The sequence below is a fragment of the Lithobates pipiens genome, unplaced genomic scaffold (genome assembly GCF_037356315.1).
Source record: "Lithobates pipiens isolate NorthernLeopardFrog02 unplaced genomic scaffold, aLitPip1_a1.2 Scaffold_27, whole genome shotgun sequence".
Classification (NCBI taxonomy): Eukaryota; Metazoa; Chordata; class Amphibia; order Anura; family Ranidae; genus Lithobates; species Lithobates pipiens.
The window spans coordinates 133,862,152-133,882,421 of record NW_027507788.1 but is presented as its reverse complement, the minus strand read 5'-3'; the positions used below and the strand labels follow the sequence as shown (position 1 = coordinate 133,882,421).

Genomic DNA, 20,270 nt, shown 5'->3' with positions numbered 1-20,270 from the left:
CCCTCGGCTTATACACGAGTCAATAAGTTTCCCATTTTTTTTGTGGTAAATTAGGGGCCTCGGCTTATATTCGGATCGACCTATACTCGAGTATATACGGTATTTACTCTGCGTATCCTCCTCTTTCACATTATGCAAAAAAATTGGGCTAACTTTACTGTTTTTTTTTTTTTAAAGCATGAAAGTTTTTTTTCTGAAAAAAAACGCTTTGGAAAAATTGCTGCGCAAATACCGTGCGAGATAAAAAGTTGCAATGACCGCCATTGTATTCTCTAGCGTCTTTGCTAAATAAACATATAATGTTTGGGGGTTCTATGTAATTTTCTAGCAAAAAAATTAGGAATTTTACATGTAGTCGAGAAATGTCAGAATTGGCCTGGGTCCGAAGTGGTTAAAGTGGCCAACCCACTGTAGTAATTACTGTAATTTAGAAGGGGCAGTTGCTTGGATGTCAGGATCGATAGGAAACGGAAGAGATTTGGTCCAATTGACCTTCAGCCCAGAAACATAGGAGAAAGAGTTTAAGATCTGAAGGGCACATTGTAGGGAAGGGCCTGCATCATTAAGAAATAGACCAATACGCAGTTGTAGAAACATTTTTTGTTAAAAAATATCAATCGTCCAAAACTTGTTAAAAAATATATCCATAATTGATTTAATTGATTACAAATGTTAAGTTTTCCAATTTGACAACATGTGAGTATAGCCTCAGATTCACATGAATTGAAAGTAAAAGTACCATCATCCAGAGTTCATACTGTAAAAGAATTGGCTAGTATGTAAGTGCCAGGACAGTTGCTCATACTAACCCTGAAGCAATTACATCCAACAGAATTGTAAATTGGACTATACCGGCACTTGATAGTCAGCGGGAAACAAATTGAAAAAATTTTGTATAGTTTAATAGAGATAAAAAATTAAGTAGAGGAGTTTTTTGTATCTTCTAATTCATTTATAGAAAAGGTATTTATCCACTTTCCGCTCACTAACTGTAGATTTATGGCTAGTGGGCAGCAGGTACAGGCTCAGGGATATACCTATACATCACTAAGCACTGGCGTGCCCCCTGGGGAGTGTAGCAGTGCAAACCTGTGACTGCTGTGTCCAGTGGACACAGAAGATCACTGTGAGTGGCCGGGGGTATGTGATCGCTATGACCAATTACAGGATTACAATGTAAGCAAAACAGTTATGAATGGCTTCCATTCGGAACAGCTTTTGTTTTCTATTGTGATGCTGTAAATGACCCACAGCTATCACATGGTACCTTGGGCCCTGTAGCACGTTATTGGTGGTAGACAATCACAGCACTAAAAAAGTGTGCTGTCATGAATGAAAGCCACGACAGTTAAAACTATTGCTTATAACCATAAAAAAAAAAGAAGAAAGAGAAAAGTTTAAAAAAATTGAAGAAATAAACGATTAATTTACCTACATACGGTCATCAGTCAGTATCCCTAATTACTACCACACCAGTCATCTGATACTGTAGTGCAGTGGTGACAAAATGTAAAAAAATAAATAAAAAAATGATGACAATTAAAACATTTTATTTAATTTCTTCAATTTCCAAAAAATTGTGACAAAAAAATTAGAACTTCAAAAAACTCGCCAAGCCTCACTAAACAGTCAACTTTACAAAAAGGGGTAATTTTGGGGGTATCTGTACTACTGTCCTGGCATTTTAAAGCCTAAAGAAATTAAATAGGCCGTCAGTACATCAAGACTTTTTCAAATTTTAAATATATATATATATATATATATATATATATATACATATATACATACACACACACACACAGTATCTCACAAAAATCTCACAAGAGTACACCCCTCACATTTTTGCAAATATTTTATAATATCTACACTTTGCTACAACGTAAACTAGTGAGTGTACAGCTTGCATAACGGTGTAAATTTGCTGTCCCCTCCAAATAACGCATCACATTAGCCATTAATGTCTAAACTGCTGGCAACAAAAGTGAGTACACCTTTAAATGAAAATGTCCACATTGGGCCCAAAGTGTCAATATTTTGTGGGGCCACCATTATTTTCCAGCACTGCCTAAAGCAGGGGTGTCCCAAAAGAGGGCCAGATTTCATGAAGTGAACATGCATGAGGGCCGACCATTTTGCCTGACTTTTTTTGAACCATTAAAATTAAATGCAAATTACATTTTTATGCAAAGTTTATTGCAAATGGCATACTTTTCATTTTGTCACATGGATGACAAATCTAAACAGGTGTTAAATCACTCTGCCTTTCATATATGAAGGCTGGATGAAAAAAAAAAAAAAAAAAAAAATCCAGGAAGCTGAAATATATGTCAGGAACATTCTAAATTACATTACATATTATAATAAAGGCTGTCTGTCAACTTTTAAGTTAAAAATAATATGAACAGGAACATAAAACCAAGTATACATCTTGTGTCCAAATATAGTCATAACTGATTTAGACCAACTGACATTAACTGAGATTTTACAATATATTCATCTGAATTGAAAAAGAAAATTTGCCTGCACTAATGTGAAGGGTGAAACTGAGATCTGGACTGCAGCAAATAGGCTAGGTCTGGGTTAAAGGCAGTGGTTTTAATGCGCAAAATGTCCCGCAGGTGAGAGACACTTAGTCTTGTCCTCACACGGTTCTTGTTAAAGTTCATAACAGAGAATGTCTTCTCATACATATGTTGAGCCAAACAAGGTCAGCATCTTCTTAAATCTCTTGAAACCAGCTCTTATCCAGTTGGCGGTAAAAGTTCACAAGAGAGCTGTTGGTGACGACTGCGTAACTCGCTGTCACAAAGCAACTCAATGAGCTCAAGCTGCAGCTGATCTGGAGCATCATCGGAGCCAACAGAGAATGGAGAGGAGAAAAGGCTGATCTCCTTTTCAATAGCTGCAAAATCCTGAAAGCGCTGTTTAAACTCCCCAGCCAGAGATGTAATGTCTGCTCATTTGTGCATCGATATTGTCCTGTGGAAAACTGTTCATCATTTCCTGCAACGCTGAAAAATGTATAAGATTGGGTTGTGTTTGTGACAACTGCCTTATGAAAAGTTGCAGCTTTGTTCCAAAGGCTTTGAGGTGTGCATAAAAGCTGGTTCACTGCTGCATCTTTGCCCTGAAGACTCGTGTTCATTACATTCAGATGCTTTGTTATGTCAACTAGAAACCCCAAATCAGCCAGCCAAATCGGATCAGATAGTTCTCGCATCGGTTGCCCCTTTGTTTCCAAGAATTCTCCGATTTCATTTTGAGAGAGTAGAAACGCTGCAGTGCAGACCCCTGACTGAGCCATCTTACATCGTTGTGATATAAAACATCTTTGTAGCCTGGATGTTCAGTAGAAACTGTTTAAACTGGCAGTGGCACAGGGCTTTACAGCAAATAAAATGAATAGTCTTCACCACCGGTTTCATAACATGGTCATATTTGAGATGTTTAGCACTGAGAACTTGTTGATGAATGATACAATGGAGTTTAATAGCTTTTCCTTCTTCGATCACCTTGTTACAGATTAGGGTTGCTAATCCACTTTGCTCACCAGCCATGGCAGGTTCCCCATCACTAATAATCCCAGTAACTTTGTTCCAAGGCAGTTTTCATGTCGTTTATGGCAGAAATAAACAAATACATATTTTCCTCTTGTTTGGTCCGTAAGGCTCTGGAGGTCAAGTAGTTCTTCAGTCACATTCATTTCATCGTCCACCCCTCTCATAAAAAATCAGCAACTGAGCCGTGTCAGATAGGTCCGTGCTTTTATCACAGGCTATTGAAAAGTCGTCAAAATTCACTCCTTTGGATGTCAACTGTCTCTTAATATCTTCAATTCTCTGTGCTACAGTGTTACGAGCCAGGCAAATGTTGGCAAACTCTTGCGTCTTCTCTGGACAGATATTCTCCACCATTTTCATAACGCATTCTTTGATGAAGTTACCCTCAGCAAAAGATTTGAATTTTTAGCAATTAACGTTGCCACCTCATAGCTTGCCTTTGTGGCATTTTCATTTGACTCATGGGCTCTTGTGAAAAATTGCTGTTGCGACATTAAAACAGCTTCAATTTGCTTCAACTTTTCACTGCGGTCACGCCCTGTTAGCTTGTCATATGTGCTATGTCGCGACTGGTAGTGTCTCTTGACATTAAATTCCTTATAAACAGCCACAGTCTCTTGGCATATAAGACAAACACAGTGATTCCGTATTTCAGTGAAGAAATATTCCACTTTTCACTTGTCCTGGAAGCGGTGGCCCTCACTGTCAACTTTCCTTCTCTTGTTTACAGTCGCCATTTTAGAAATTGACCAGAAGGGGAAGGGATCATGTGAGCGCAGGGTCAGAGGTTTTGGTCTAAGCGTGTCCATCCGATACACTAATACACTACCAAACAAGTATTCTCCTACCATTGTGGCTGTGTGTGGTGAATATGAGCTGTTATTTGGATATTTAGATAGAGATATATAGATCTCCTTTTTGGCCCCCAACAAATCCCAGAGACTTCCGATCGGGGCAAGGATGAGCTATTTTTTTTATATTGTTTCTGGCCCCCACTTGTAATCTTCCCCCAGGCTCAGATCAGGGCAAGGATGAGATTGTTTTCTGATTATATATATATATATATATATAATTTTTGTGTACTGCTGACTTATCTTTCTTTATCTTTCTCCCCGAGCACGTCTCACTTCAAGGCTCAACATGCGAGGACGCTGACAGCACGCGGGGCGGAGCCAATTACCGCCGCCAATCACAGGCACTGAGAGATCTTCAGCTGCTACAGGGATATCACTCAATGTCTGCTATTGGTGGCACGTGCTGTCAGCTTCCTGGAGGCTTTTGGAACACCCCCAAGCCCCTGCTCGTTAGTGAGAGGCGCTTGCAGCCAATCACCGCTGCCAATCACAGGCACTTTGAGCTCTGCAGCTGCCGCACACGCCCCAGCCTCAACTTGTCAGTGAGGCACTTGGGGATTACAACTCACTGTGTCAACAGATTTTTCAAAGGCAATGTGCGGAGCCAGGGGGGCCACAAGAGTGAGAAAAGCTGGGGGCAAGTGGGGGCCGTATAAAACCGGACCGCAAGCCGGACTTTGGACATGCCTGGCCTAAACCCTTGTGGGTATGGAGTTCACCAGAGCTTCACAGGTTGCCACTGGAGTCCACTTTCATGATGACATCACTGAGCTGGTGGATGTTAGAGACCTTGTGCTCCTCCACCTTTCGTTTGAGGGTGCCCCACAGATGCTCAATAGGGTTTAGGTCTGGAGACATGCTTGGCCAGTCCATCACCTTTACAGGCACTTTCACACTGAGGCTCTTTACCGTCGTTTTATGGCCGCTAGCGGGGTGCCTTTAACACCCACTATCGGCCGAAAAGGGGTTAAAAGCACCCGCAAAGCCAGCACTTCGGCGGAGCTGCTCATTGATTTCAATGGGCAGGGGCGCTTTAGGAGTGGTGTATACACTGCTCCTAAAGTGCCTCAAAGATGCTGCTTGCAGGACTTTAAGCATCTTGCCAGAGCACCACTTCAGTGTGAAAGCACATGGGCTTTTTACACTGGAGTGACAGGAGAGGCGCTTTACAGGCGGTATTTTTAGCGCTATAGCGCCTCAGTGTGAAAGTAGCCTTACCCTCAGCTTCTTTAGCAAGGCAGTAGTCATCTTGGAGGTGCGTTTGAGGTTATGTGAAGGGAGGGGGATCTTGCTCTGCTTCAGTATTTCACAGTACTTGTTGGCATTCATGGTTCCCTCAATGAACTGTAGTTCCCCAGTGCCAGCAGCACTCATGCAAGCCCAGACCATGACACACCCACCACCAAGCTTGACTATAGGCAAGACACACTTTGGTTCAGATGGTGTCAAGCGTGTGTGGTGGCAACCAGGTGAGGAGTACAAATAAGTTTATCTTGGTCTCATCAGACCACAGGACATGGTTCCAGTAATCCATGTCCTTAGTCTTCTTATTTTCAGGAAACCGTTTGCGGGCTTTCTTGAGGCTTCCTTCTGGCATGATAGCCGAGCAGACCAATTTGATGCAGTGTGAGGCATATGGTCTGAGCACTGACAGGCTGACCGACCACCCACCCCTTTAACCTTTACAGCAATGCTGGCAGCGTTCAAACGTCTATTTCCCAAAGATGACCTCTGGATATCATGCTGAGCACATGCACTCAACTTCTTTAGAAGACCATGGTGAGGCCTGGTCCGAGTGAAACCTGTCCCGTTAAACCACTGTATGGTCTTGGCCACCGTGCTGCAGCTCAGTTTCAGGGTCTTAGCATTTTTCTTATAGCCTAGGCCATTTTTATGTAGAGCAACAATTCTTTTCTTTCAGATCCTCAGAGTTCTTTGCCATGAGGTGCCATGTTGAGCTTCCAGTATGAAAGAGAGAGAGTGATAACACAAAATTTAACATACCTGCTTCCCCATTCACACTTGAGGCCTTGTAACACTAACGAGCCACATGACAACAGGGAGGGAAAATGGCTAACTGGGCCCAATTTGGACATTTTCACTTAGGGGTGTACTTTACTTTTGTTGCCAGCAGTTTAGACATTAATGGCAGTGTGTTGAGTTATTTCGAGGGGTCAGCAAATTTACACTGTTATACAAGCTGTACACTCACTACTTTACACTGTGGCAAAGTGCAATTTCTTCAGTGTTATCACATGAAAAGGTATAAAAATATTTACAAAAATGTGAGGGTGTACTCTTTTGTGATACTGTATATATACAATTGTGCTCATAAGTTTACATATCCTAGCAGAATTTATGATTTCTTGGCCATTTTTCAGAGAATATGAACACAAACTTTTTTTTGCTCGAGGTTAGTGGTTGGCTGAAGCCATTTATTTATCAATTTATTATCAATCAACTGTGTTTACTCTTGTAAATCATCATCACAACAGAAACTACCCAAATGACCCTGATCAAAAGTTTTAACATCAATGGCATTTTGAAGTCTTTTGTTGCATTTGTGGACAAGGCTCTTTATCTTATCAGATGGTAAAGCTGCCTCCCTTGTCCCATGTGCAGCTTCCTGGCTGATGAATGCAAATGTTCCTTTCAGTATTTTTTGATAACATACTGCATTCATCTTGCCATCAATTTTGACCAAATTTCCTGTGCCTTTGTAGCGCACACATACCTAAAACATCAGCGGTCCACCTTCGTGTTTCACAGCAGGAATGGTGTATCTTTCATCATAGGCCTTGTTGATTGACTCCTTTCCAACTGTAACATTTATGGTTGTGGCTAAAAGGCTCAATTTTGGTCTCATCACTCCAAATGTGCCAGAAGGTTTGAGGCTCGTCTCTGTGCTGTTTGGCGTATTGTAAGGGTGATACTTTATGGCATTTGTGTAGTAATGGCTTTCTTCTGGCGACTCGACCATGCAGCCCATATTTTTTCAAGTTCCTCCTTATTGTACATCTTGAAACAGCCATACCACGTTTTTAGAGAGTCCTGTATTTCAGCTGAAGTTGTTTGCGGGTTTTCTTTGCAAGAACAATTTTAGTGGCAGCTTTGGCTGAAATTTTAGTTGGTCTACCCGACTGTGGTTTAGTTTCAACAGAACCCCTCATTTTCCACTTCTTGATTAGAGTGCTGCTGATTGGCATTCTCAATTCCTTGGATATCTTTTTATATTCTTTTCTTGTTTTATACAGTTCAACTACCTTTTCCCGCAAATCTTTTGACAATTCTTCTGCTTTCCCCATGACTCAGAATCCAGAAACCTCAGTGCAGCACTGGATGAAAGATACAAGGGTCTGTCAGGAGTCCAGAAACTCATTGGCCTTTTATACAAACACACTAATTACAAGCAAACAGATAACAGGCAAGGATGGTTGTGTAAACTTGTGTGCATGTTATCAGGCCAAAATCACCAGGGTGTGTAAACTTTTGATCAGGGTCATTTGGGTAGTTTCTGTTGCGATTATAATTTAAAAAGAGTAAACACAGTTGATTCATAATAAATGGCTTCAACCACACACTAACCATAAGTGAAAAATGTTTTTGTGTTATTCATATTCTCTGAAAAATGGGCAAGAAAAAAAAATTCTTCCAGGGTATGTAAACTTATGAGCACAACTGTACATACCATATTGGCGATTTGGGTTATTTTTACCACAGAAATGTAGCAGGCTACATTTTGGCTTCAATTTATGAAGAAAGATTTAAAGTTTCTGCTATTACATTATGCAAGCAAAGAAAAACTTGGGTTAAAAAAAAAAAAAAAAAAAAAAAAATCTGTATTTTCCTTTATATATCAAAAAATAAAAAACCCGGCAGTGATTAAATACCATCAACAAAAAAAAAGCTCTGTGTGTGAAAAAAATGTACTAAATTTGATTTGCGTACCGTGTTGCATGACCAAGCAATTGTCAGCTATAGAAGCAGTGTGCTGAATAGCAAAAAATGCCTTGGTCATGAAGGGGGTAAAATCTTCCAGAGTTTAAGTGGTGGTTAAAAAAGAGGATTTTTTAAAACAGCTTACCTGTAAAATCCTTTTCTTTTATGTACATCAGGGGACACAGTGCCATAGTAGTTATGTGGGTTTACCAATCGGTGATGGACACTGGCACGCTCTAAGACCAGAAGTGCACACCCTATATAACTCCTCCCATTACCGGGAGTACTTGTTTTGTAGCCAAGCAATAGAAGTGTATACCAAAAAGGGAGGGACCTCTGTGTCCCCTGATGTACATCAAAGAAAAGAATTTTACAGTTAAGCGGTTTTAAAAATCCTGTTATTTTCATACATAAGGGGACACAGAGCCATAAGTAGTTACTATGTGGGATGTCCCATAGCAATGGCAACTGAAGGGGAGACAGACAACAAACAATTAGGGCAAACAAGAGGCTAGAGGATTCATACTACAGCCTGCAGTACATTGCGTCCAAAGGCAATATCCTCATGACCTTTAACATCGATTTGATAAAATGTGGTAAATGTATGAACTGAAGACCAAGTTGTGGCCTTAAAGATCTGAGCCATAGAGGCCTGATGATGCACCGCCCAAGAGGCACTAATCACCCTGGTTGAATGTGCTTTAACATGAAAAAGGAGGAATTTTCTTCTTTAAGCCGTAAGCTTGAACAATCACTTGACAAATCCTTTGGAAATAAAAGATTTTGATGCTGCCTGTCCCCTTTTTGGACCTTCTGGCAGTACAAACAAAACATCTGTTTTGCGAACCTGAGCGGTTGCCTTTAAATAGACTCTGATCACTCATACTACATCAAGGGAATGTAGTGCCTTCTCTTCCCTATATTGAGGTTCTGGGAAGAAAGAAGGAAGAATAATATAATTGGTTGAAATGAAAACCTCTCCCCACTTTTGGTAGGAATTCAGCATGAAGACGCAAAACCACCTTATCCTTATGCATGATCAAATATGGCTCTTTACAAGATAGAGCCGCTAGTTCAGATACTCTTCTAGCAGAAGAAATGGCAACCAAATAAATGATCTTTCTTGTCAGAAGAACCAAGGGAATTTCCCATAAAGGCTCAAAAGGCTGACTCTGCAAAGCCGATAAGACCAAATTTAGATCCCAAGGATTTAGAGATGCCTTGATAGGGGGATTAATCCATGTTGCCCCCTGTATAATGCTACGCACTAGAGAGTGCGAAGCAAGAGGCCATTGAAAAAAAACACCGACAAGGTTGCGATCTGGCCCTTGATAGTACTCAAGGCCAGCTTAATTTCTAATCCCATTTGCAGGAAATCAAGGATTCTACCTATGACATACTTCCTGGGGTGCCAACCCCTGGATCCACACCAAGAAACATATGCCTTCTAGACTGAAGGATTCTGGAAGCCGGCTTCCTGGCATTAATCAAAGTAGACACTACTGAAGGAGATAACCCACGATACCTTTTGAACGTGGATTTCAATAGCCAAACAGTTAAATTTAGCGTCCATAAGGTAGGGTGGAATACCGGACCTTGTGCGAGAAGGTCTGGCCATAATGGCAGAGTCCACGGGACTCCTTCCGCCATCTTTATGATCTTGGAAAACCAAGATCTTCTAGGCCACCAGAATCCCCTCCTTTCGTTCCTGCTTGATCCTGTGGAGAAGACGCGGAAGTAGCAGAACTGGAGGAAACACATCGATCAGTGAAAACCGATCCCATGGGAAGACTAATGTGTCTGTTCCACATGCTAGCGGATCCCTTGTTCGAAACAAAATTGCAGACTTTGTTGTTGAATCTGGATACATACAGGTCTACGTCCAGAATACCTTATCTCTAACATATCGCTAGGAAGATGGGGAGAAGAGACCATTCCCCCGGAAATAAATGTTGGCGACTCAAGTAGCCTGCCTGGCAATTTTCTATTCTTGGAATGAAAATTGCCGATGGGCAAGGAATGTTTTCTGTCCAAGCCAGAACATGATTCACCACTTTTTGGACTGCACGACTTCTCATGCCCCCCGGTGATTGATGCAAGCCACAGCCGTGGCATTGTCGGATTGAATCCTGACAGGACAACCTCGTAGTCTGACCGTCCAAGATTCTAGGGCCAGGCGTACTGCCCGACTCTCCAAAATGTTGCTAGGCAAGGTCCTTTCTGACTTGGACCATCTCCCCTGAACGGAACTACATACCTAGAAGGCTGGCATCTGTTGTCACCACTTTCCAGGATACTGGCAGAAAAGATTTCCCCTTTTGGAGGTTGCTGGATATCAACCACCAATTTAGGCTCTGACATACGTTGGGAGCCAAGCGTATTGGAAAATCCAAAGCCTGAATCTTTGTTCCAGACTGACAGGATGGTGTTTTGTGGCAGTCTTGAGTGAAACTGCGCGTAAGGGACGGCCTTGAAGGAGGCTACCATTTTCCCTAACAAACTCATGCACAGCCGAATGGAAGGATTTTTCTTTGTTTTGACAAGTTGAATTAGTTCTATAATGGAATGATTCGTGTCTGGGATAAGAATACCTTCTTTTGTATGGTATCTATGACCAGCCCCAAGAACTGTAATCTCTTTGATGGTTTTAAGGAGGATTTTTCTAGGTTTAGTATCCAACCCAGAGATTCCAGGAAGTTTACAGCTGTGATCAGACTTTGGTTTAGATCTGAGACTAAATGATTAAAAGTAGATTGTCTTAATAGGCTAGGACCGTTATGCCCTGAGCCCTTAATCTTGCTAAAGGAGGTGCCAGAATTTTTGAGAACACCCACAGTGCTGTGGCTAGATCGACTGGCAGGGCCACAAACTGAAAATTATGAGTTTTCTATTTCGAAGCGCAGAAATTTCTGGTGAGCGGGAAATATTGGCATGTGGAGATATGCATCTTTGATAACGATTAAAGCCAAAAACTCCCCTCCTTGTAAGATGGAAAAAAACAACAACAATCGGATTGTCTCCATGCGAAAGGATCGGATATTTAAGTGCCGATTCAGATCTCTGAGATCTAGAATGGGTCTTACCTCTCTGTTTGGTTTTGGAACCGTGAAAAGGTTTGAATAAAAACCTGTGCCCTATTCCTCCAAGGGAACCTCTGATATCACCAGCTGGGATAATATATGATCCAGAGCTGGAAAGACTTATTTTTCTCTGGATCCCTGTTAACATTTGATCTTAGAAAACCAGGACACGGAAATTCACGGAACTCTAGTTTGTAACCTAGAGAAACTGAAGAAGCCATCCATCTGTCTTGACATTGTTCCTGACAGATCTTTGAAAATTGCAGGAGCCTTCCCCCCCCAACCGAAGTAGCGGGGGCATCTCATCATAAGGAGGCTTTAGCATTCTGCTTTGTGGGCTTTCTGCCCCAAGATCTCTTTTGACCCTGGTGCTACCCTTGGGGTCTTCCTCTTGAACCTGACAGCTGAGGCCATCGAGACTGCCCCTAGGCTGATGCCCCTGCCACAGGTGAGGAAGCACGTTTAAAAGGAGAAATGTTTAAACTACTTTATTGGTAAGAGAGAGCTTTTCCCATCAGAGATCCTTTGGATGTATTTATCCAGATCGTCTCCAAATAGCTGGTTCACCATGAAAGGGAAACTGGCCAAGGGTTTCTTACACGGTACTTCGGCTGACCAATTTTTCAGCCATAGAACTCTGCGAGAATGCACTAGTCTAAGCATAAGCGGTGAGGCTTGAATGATAGAGTCTTTCATAGCATCTACTGTGAAACATAGTGCGTCTGAAACCCCAGCCCATTGCTGGACCTGCTGATCAGGCAGAATCTTAAGTATCTCCACAATCTGTTCCTTAATGGACTGAAATACACCATTGCCACAAGAACCGGCTGCGTTACTGAACTTGCTAAAGACATATTGCTTTAGGAAAGAAGTTCCAACTTTTTATCTGTTGGATCCTTTAACATTAGCGCATTATCCACTGGATATGTGAGATTTTTGTTCACTGAGGCAATTGCAGCATTAATTGCTGGAACACCCCATTTCTTATAAAAATCCTCCTCTATAGGATAAAGTGAGAAGAATTTCTTGGGAGGATAATATTGTTTATCCAGATGTTCCCATTCAGAATACATCAGCTTTTTTAGCCACAAATGAATAGTAAAAGCATCCCCAGATGGGGGTTAATCAAGAGCCTGTGTTGCAGGCAGCAAAAAGGTTGAACGAACCAATTTAGTAAGAGAGTGTACAAGCAACCTGTCTTGTGATGCTACTCCTCCTATACTAGGCTCCTCAGAAGAGGATATATATTAGTATCTTCCAAATCTCTTGGAAGATCGTTCTGATCCCCTGCCCCTTGCACCTCAATAAGAGGGTCCTGAGCACTAGATGGGGGATCTGCTACGTTTAGACCCACTATGGATAGATATCATAGCATCAATCTTCTTTTCCAAATTACAAATGGTAGAAGAGAAAACCTCCTGTGATATATACAGGGACTGAAGTGTCCAGCGCAGATGCAACAGTCTCCCCTGACAGCTCAATCTGACTGGCCACATCACTCTCAGAGGAGGATGATATTCTTTTGGAAATGGATTTAGTTTGTTGTGAAACCAGTGACCCTTTAGAACCCTTAGAGGAGTTCCTGGTCCCTCTTCCACTCAGCCTGAAGCACAAAAGCAGAGGCACTACCAAAAAGAATGTACACTGCTAGCTTATAGTCCAGGCTGACTTCAGGCGCCCTGCAAACAGCTGATACGGCGGCGGGGGGTAAAAACCACCGGTGAGCAGCCGCACATTTTTTTTTTTTTAAAGAATGCTTTCGGCATACAGTTCCCCCCGAAGGGGTTAACTTCAACATGGGGGGGAGCAGGAAGAGAGACCAGTCCCCTCTTTCTTACCGGAGAAATTGCCTGCTCTGGCCGGAGGAGGAGGAAATGATGGCTTCTGACACAGCGCTGTTTCCAGCATCAGGCGGTGAGTGCTCAATACAGCCCCCAGTGGTGACACATAGGCATAACAACATTATAAAAATTCATAAGAAAATCTCCACTTACCTTCCCGCCGCCGGGTTATCTGAGATAAACCCAATCTTCACCCTTCACGGTGGGCTACAAAACCTTCAGGAAACCTTCAGGAACAGGGGAACCTGGAGGTTACCCACAATCCTGGACCTGCAACAGCAACAGCAACCTGCCAGTAAAAACGTTATGGCCTTACTACCAAAAAGTACTGGATCCCAGGGTCCAGTTCTCTAAAAAGAGAAGCATTCGCAAGCAAAATCTTGTTTCTTCACACGAGGCCCGGGTACCATTCCTTAGGTCTATTAAAGGACACTCTAAACAGATCTGGTCAGCATAGCTAGCCCCAGCAAGGATTGCTTCCAGTGGAACTCAGCATAGCACATCTGTACTCATGACCAACACCTTATACACTGGCGAAAAAACTGAGGTGATAAATTATGTGGCACTACCTACCTCAATGACTAAATTTAAAATGCATATAAATAATCACAACAATAATATATGTGCAAATAGAATAATGTGAAAAGTGCAATGTGCAACCAATCAATAAACGTGCAACAATAAAGTGCAAAAAATCTTGTAATGTGCAATGAATAACTCCTATGAGTAGACAATGTGCAATATAAAAAAAAAAAAAAAAAAAAAAAAAAGAGATTCCTTATTCCACAACAAAAATGTGAAATATATAAAGCAAACGTGCTATTCAGAATGTAGTAGTTCAAATCCTTCAAATTCAAATAGTCTTCATGCAGTGAAAATCCAGATGCAAACAGCCACCGAAAATGTGATAATCCACCGCTAGTAGCAAACTTGAGTGCTCTGTGCACCCCTTATTTCCCCCAGCCTCACTCCTCAAATATAGACCACTCATGGTCATATAACGCTGTAAGTATGCTGATATTCCCAATCCACGTATACTCCACTCATCGATATAGAATCACCACAGCAATAAACCCACATAGAATGTAGAAAAGAGGGAGGGGGCTCCAATGGTGTAGTATTTTAAAATCAAATTTTAATCAAAAAATATCCACACTTACATATATTTCAGAATCTCGAGTGCATAAACAAATGAACTTCCGGTCTCGGCCACGACCGGAAGTGACGATCGTGACACCTGGCTCCTCCCTGACGCGTTGCGTCACACCCACGTGACTTTCTCAAAGGGTAAGGGAGTCGGGTATCGGCGGAGCATTTATACGGTGCGCACAATTGTTATAGCAACCCACAACAACAGCGCGACATTGAACGAATACAGATCATCATCATACAACATACAACATATAAAAGGTCTTCTCATGCATTATCATACAATTCCAATAGGAAAGTCAAATAACAATACCTTAATAGTTAAAAATATTGAATTTACAAAATATTTTAAAATATAAAAACCATTATAGAGATATTTATCTATAAACACATATGGAGATAGAGACAACTAGTGGCTATATATATGAATACAGCTCCTCCATATAAAAGTATTGTAATTAATTCCAACACCATACAGGTACTCTATGTGGCCATCTAGTGGTTCAAATATCATATAACCCCCAACTAAATACTTCTACTCACTCTCTCTAGCCCTCTAGTGGATAAAATAGAGGTGACTATAATCTTATTAAACTCCAAAAAAGAGTAAACTAAATATTCACTCAGTATGGCCATCTAGTGGATAAAATTAGAAACGACTATTTTATCTCAAACATCAGATGATACTTCTTAATTTACCCAATCTTTATCCTTTATATCGTAAAAACTGAGATACTCCCAGTAATGGGAGGGGTTATATAGGGAGTGCACTTCTTTGTCTTAGGGCGTGCCAGTGTCCATCACCTATTGGTGGCCCTATAACCCATAATAACTACTATGGCCCCTGATGTATGAAAAGAAGTTAAAAATGGTGGGTCCTCAGGTTTCTTCATATCGACTGATGCAGAAAAAGCATTCGACAGGGTAGACTGGGGACTCATGATAAAAACACTGGACTTCATGGGATTGGGCCCAAGAATGATCCATTGGATTAAAGCACTATATAAACAACTGACCGTGGTTATCAAAATCAATGGGGAGTTATCCCCCCCTTCGAAATGAAAAACGGGAACGAGACAGGGGTGTCCCCTCTCCCCGTTACTTTTTGTATTGTCCCTCGAACCCCTCCTAGCAACAATCCGGTCCAACCTTGATATAGGCGGAATTAGGATTGGCGATGGAGAGCATAAAGTAGTGGCTTTCGCCGACGACTTGTTGTTTTACATGTCCAACCCTAGGATAACAATGCCAAATTTACTTAAAACTTTAAAACATTACAGAGAACTATCAAAATTTAAAATCAATCTTACTAAATCAGAGATCATAAATATAAACAAGATGAGCAAAGTATGCAAAAGGAATTCCAGCTCCCTTGGAGGAAGGAGGGACTAAAATACATAGGAGTAAAGTTAGGGACTTCCCTGAAGAAAATATAAATAAAAAAATATAATTTAGACCCCTCTATAGGATGGGGCAAATTAATATATTTAAAATGGTTTTATTACCAAAGATCACATACAAGTTCCAGAAAGTTGCCTATCGCCTTACCGCACTACTGTTTTAAAAGCCATCATAAGATTAATTTGGCAAAATAAAAAACCCAGAGTTTCATTCGCCGTTCTGAGATAGGAGAATAACCAAGGTGGCCTAGTGGTACCCGATATATATATATATACATACACACGTGATCCTGCATTTCTGGGTAGCGGGCGTGAATGCGTGACGCCGGCAGCTTGCTTCCACTGTGATTATACACAGTGGGAGCTGATCAGCGGGTACCACAGACTCTATGTCCGCCGGCACCCGCCGATCCTTTAGTACAAAGGTAAAATGGCAGTCTGCCTATGTAAACAAGATTGCTGACGTGTCAGTAGGGAAGGCATGGATCCTGTTTTCCTGCAAAGTAAAAGCACCTCCCACACTATACAAAAACACAGCCCAGGCACAACATTAATCAACCCTTTGATCGCACCAATGTTATCCCTTTCCCAGCCAGTGTCATTAGTACAGTGAGTGTTTATGTTTTTAGCACTGTTCACTGTATTAGTGTCACTGGTCCCTTGTAGTCTTCCCTTGTGACCATTATTTGGGCATCATATCCTACCGCTCAACTCTTCACCAAATGAAAACGGGCTTATCCTTTCCCCCATCATTTTCACCATGTAGAGAACATTTAGTGACCCATATTAAACAGAATCTGGACTTTCATGGATTATTGGTCTGAAGCAGAGAATTTAAGATCACCCACTTTGCAGAGAACATTCTCCCAGCATTAACCCAAATGCATATCACACTCCCCTCTACTTAATGCATTTGAATTACAGTATATTGCTCACTTTCTGGTTACAAAATGAATAATTCTAAAAACCAAAGCTCTCCACTTTAATATTCCCCACACACTTCCCATATACTGTACCTGGAAAACCTCCCCACTTAAATATCTAGGGATAGTGCTTACCCTCACTTATGACACATTTTACAAAGAAAGCATACCACTTTAGCACAATAATAGAGAACTTCTCTACCAAAGGAAACCCACTATATCTCCTTGTTTGGCCGCATAGCATCCATTAAGATAACCATCTTACCAAAACGACTATCTTTAGGAGACACTACTGTTCCCCATAGCTACCCCTCACCGCAAAAAGCTACACAGTGACCTAATAAACTTCACTTTTGATCGGTAAGATGCCACAAGATTTCTAAACCAATTCTTTGTACCCCGTAACCAGAGTTGCGCAGGTATTCTGACCATCTCCAGTTATTTGTTGGCCCAGTTGGGAGCCCTGGCCTCCTTGTCTACTCTACACTCCTACAACCACTGGACAGAGGTGGAGAAACTGGATTGCACCTATCCAAACTCTATACTATGGAGCAGTGATGCTGCTATAGACACATCTAACCATTCTCAGCCCCATGGTTTTGCTTCATACTTTATGGGGTCATGAAAAAAACACCCCCTCACAACAAATGCCTCCTTAGTGAGCTCAATTCTCTTTAACCCAAACATTCCTGACAGCCTGACTTCATGGGTGTCTCACTTTGGACATTTGGAGGATATCGTAACCAGAACTTTACTATCCTTTCAAGATCTTCAAAAGACCCATAGCCTCCATAAACAAGTGTTCTACTTACAAATCTGTCACTAAGCTCACTTGCTAAACAATACACTTATTATCCTCTACTGACTCAGTTGGAACAAACTAGTCTAGCAGGCCCCTGCTTCAAGAGCCTCATTTCTAACATCTACAAAATACTGATCCTACTCCCCTTGAAACCCCCTCATGGCAGGGAGGAGAAGCTCTGAATTCGTAAGGAGGCTTTGGGGTTTTTCCCACTCCCTTTCACTCTCTCTCTTGCTTTTTTCCCCTCCGCATGCATTACAACTGTGCTTTTGTCTAGTATTACCAAATCTTAAATTATCTCTGGTGATCATCTATCAATGCCACGAATATCACAGCGGAATATGCATTACAGTGACAAGCACTGCACTACATATAAGAGATTGTACCATCTATACCAGCCTCTCTTGTAAAGCTGAACTACCTTTTAGTGGTCTTAAATATATGCCTGAAATGTAGGTCTTTAATTGTTTGTATGATGTATGGCTTATAAACGTGACACTAGTTCCTGGGATTATCACAAAAACTAACAAAAGGTCAGTTAAAAAAAAAAAAAAAAAAAAAAAAAAAAGCCATATACTGCGCCCCCCCAAAAAAAAGCTTTAAGCAGGTAAGACACATGTAACAATGCATACCTGTCATTCGCTTGCATCACCATTTCACCCTGTGTCACATGTTCATCTGCTTCTCCATTCAAAGTTACCCTGCTTGTTTCATCATTAGGCCCAAGGCTGGAAGATGCTGCTAATGTACTCAATTCTGCAGAACACTGGGGGGTGTCTATACTTTCTTGCACATTATGCAGGGAAACTGAGGTCTCTATGGTTTCTAGATGGAATGAAAATAAAATTCAGCATATTAAAAATATTCAAGTCTATCAAAACCAGTGTTTTTGGTTTAGGACTTTGTAAAACAACTGGCCTACTAGATTAAATCTGGATGCTATGTTAACATTTATCATTTGAGACTTCTATTGGAAAAGCTGAATTTGTTAGGGCCGGTTCACACTGCGGCGCGAGGCGAGGCGACACGGCTCGCCTCGCCTCGCTCCCGCAAGTTGTCCCCATTGAGTACAATGGAACCGTTCTGAGAGGAGCGACTCGAGTCGCTCCGACTCAGAAAAAAGGTTCCTGTACTACTTCTGGGCGACTTCGGGGGCGACTTGCATTGACTTCTATGCAGAAGTCCTCTGCAAGTCGCCGCTGACCCCCCCTGCAAGTCGCGGCGAGGAAGTCGGAGACGCCTCGCCGCGGCTCGCAGTGTGAACCGGCCCTTAACTAAAATTGCTTCACACAAACAGAAATAAGATACAAAATAAAACGTACCTTCTTTAACAGATTTATCAAATTCACTGTCACCATTTACTTCCTGAGGTTTTTCTGATTTTACCTGTACATCTACTGTGGTCGCCGTTTGTGAACTGTAAAGAAAAAAAGGATATTTATTATAAAAAAAAAGCTATATTCCGAATGTTATTTATGATATTGTGTTGCTCTCCTGATTTCTCTTAGATTCACGTCTTCATGTTTCATGTATGGCGAATTTGAGGCATTTTTTAACAACTTATTCATTTGAATGGGCTGCTGTACCCACAGGAAATGGAGGGGCCCGAACCTTTCTCCAAAACACAACTGCAGGGTAACCGCACGGAAGTGCATGGCGCTGCAGCACACCATGCAGTTTCGCGTGCCCAAAAATGTGCTGCATGTTCAGATGCGTGAGGTGCCATGAAGAATTATGGCATCCCTGTGCATCTGCTAAAGAGCAGTGCATTTTGGCTGCATGAACGCATGCGATTTACATGCATTCCCATACATGCAATAGTGTAAACCTAGCTTTACAGCTAGTTTACACCTGCACTGGTTTGTGAAAAGCGATCCATGGTTGATTGCTTTTCATACAGCAGTGCAGGTGCAGCTGAAAAGAATTTAAGAGGTGATACCACTGCCTCCTAAACTGAAAATAAAATGTGTTCTTCATTTGGGTGGATATAAGTTTGACGCAGGGTAAAGCATCACAGCAACTCTCCTTGTTAAGGAAAGAAAGCACCAAGGGTCATAATCACAGTCCGGTGGGCATCTAACCCATGGGATTAACTCTTACAGACCCCAAATCCCCCATTTAGAACAGGGGTCTTGGCCATAATGCTGTGGATGACCCATGCCCTGGACTTGTTTAGCACCCTGCGCCTAACAAAGCGCAGCAGTATGTGCCAAGGAGGGCACCTAAACACAGAATCCAGTGTCCAAAGAAAATTTACAGGCCAGCCCTGTCTTCTTTGATGGGGTCTGTATACATACACTTTGCGCCCTCAGCCCCAGGGATGTTTGGGCTGGTTCCTGAATTGTCTGTCAGGTATTTGGGGCGATATGGGTGGGAGCCGACCGCCACCGTTAGACTGGAGGTGCGAACATGGCCTGTGTGAGATGGTGCGCTGCTTCACAGTAAGTGCGTTCTTAGGCGCTCCTGTGAAGGCTGGACCTGTGGGGTGGCTGTCGGGGTAGCCATAGGGTTAAATGATGTGCGTTCGAGTAGGAGGAGACCGGGCACCGGATGGGACTGACCGGAAGCCACTTGATAATGATAGTGAGGCTTGGTTGGTCCGGATACAGCCATACACCGGATGTGACGAACCGGAAGTCATCTGGGACCGAGGGCGAGGCTTGGGTATACCGGATATGGCTGCAAACCGGTAGTAGAGGACCGGAAGTGGGGCGGAGAAGGT

The 20,270-nt window shown here is 42.0% G+C and overlaps 1 protein-coding gene across 1 annotated transcript in view; it reads right to left on the bottom strand.

Annotated features, from left to right (window-relative positions):
* Positions 1 to 20,270, bottom strand: part of LOC143934136 (serine/threonine-protein phosphatase 6 regulatory subunit 1-like) — a gene marked incomplete in the record, with an annotated part of 277,801 nt that overhangs the window by 37,794 nt on the left and 219,737 nt on the right. Inside the window, 2 exon segments of the mRNA XM_077457496.1 lie at positions 18,181 to 18,373; positions 18,871 to 18,965. Coding sequence (XP_077313622.1) covers positions 18,181 to 18,373; positions 18,871 to 18,965 — 288 coding nt within the window.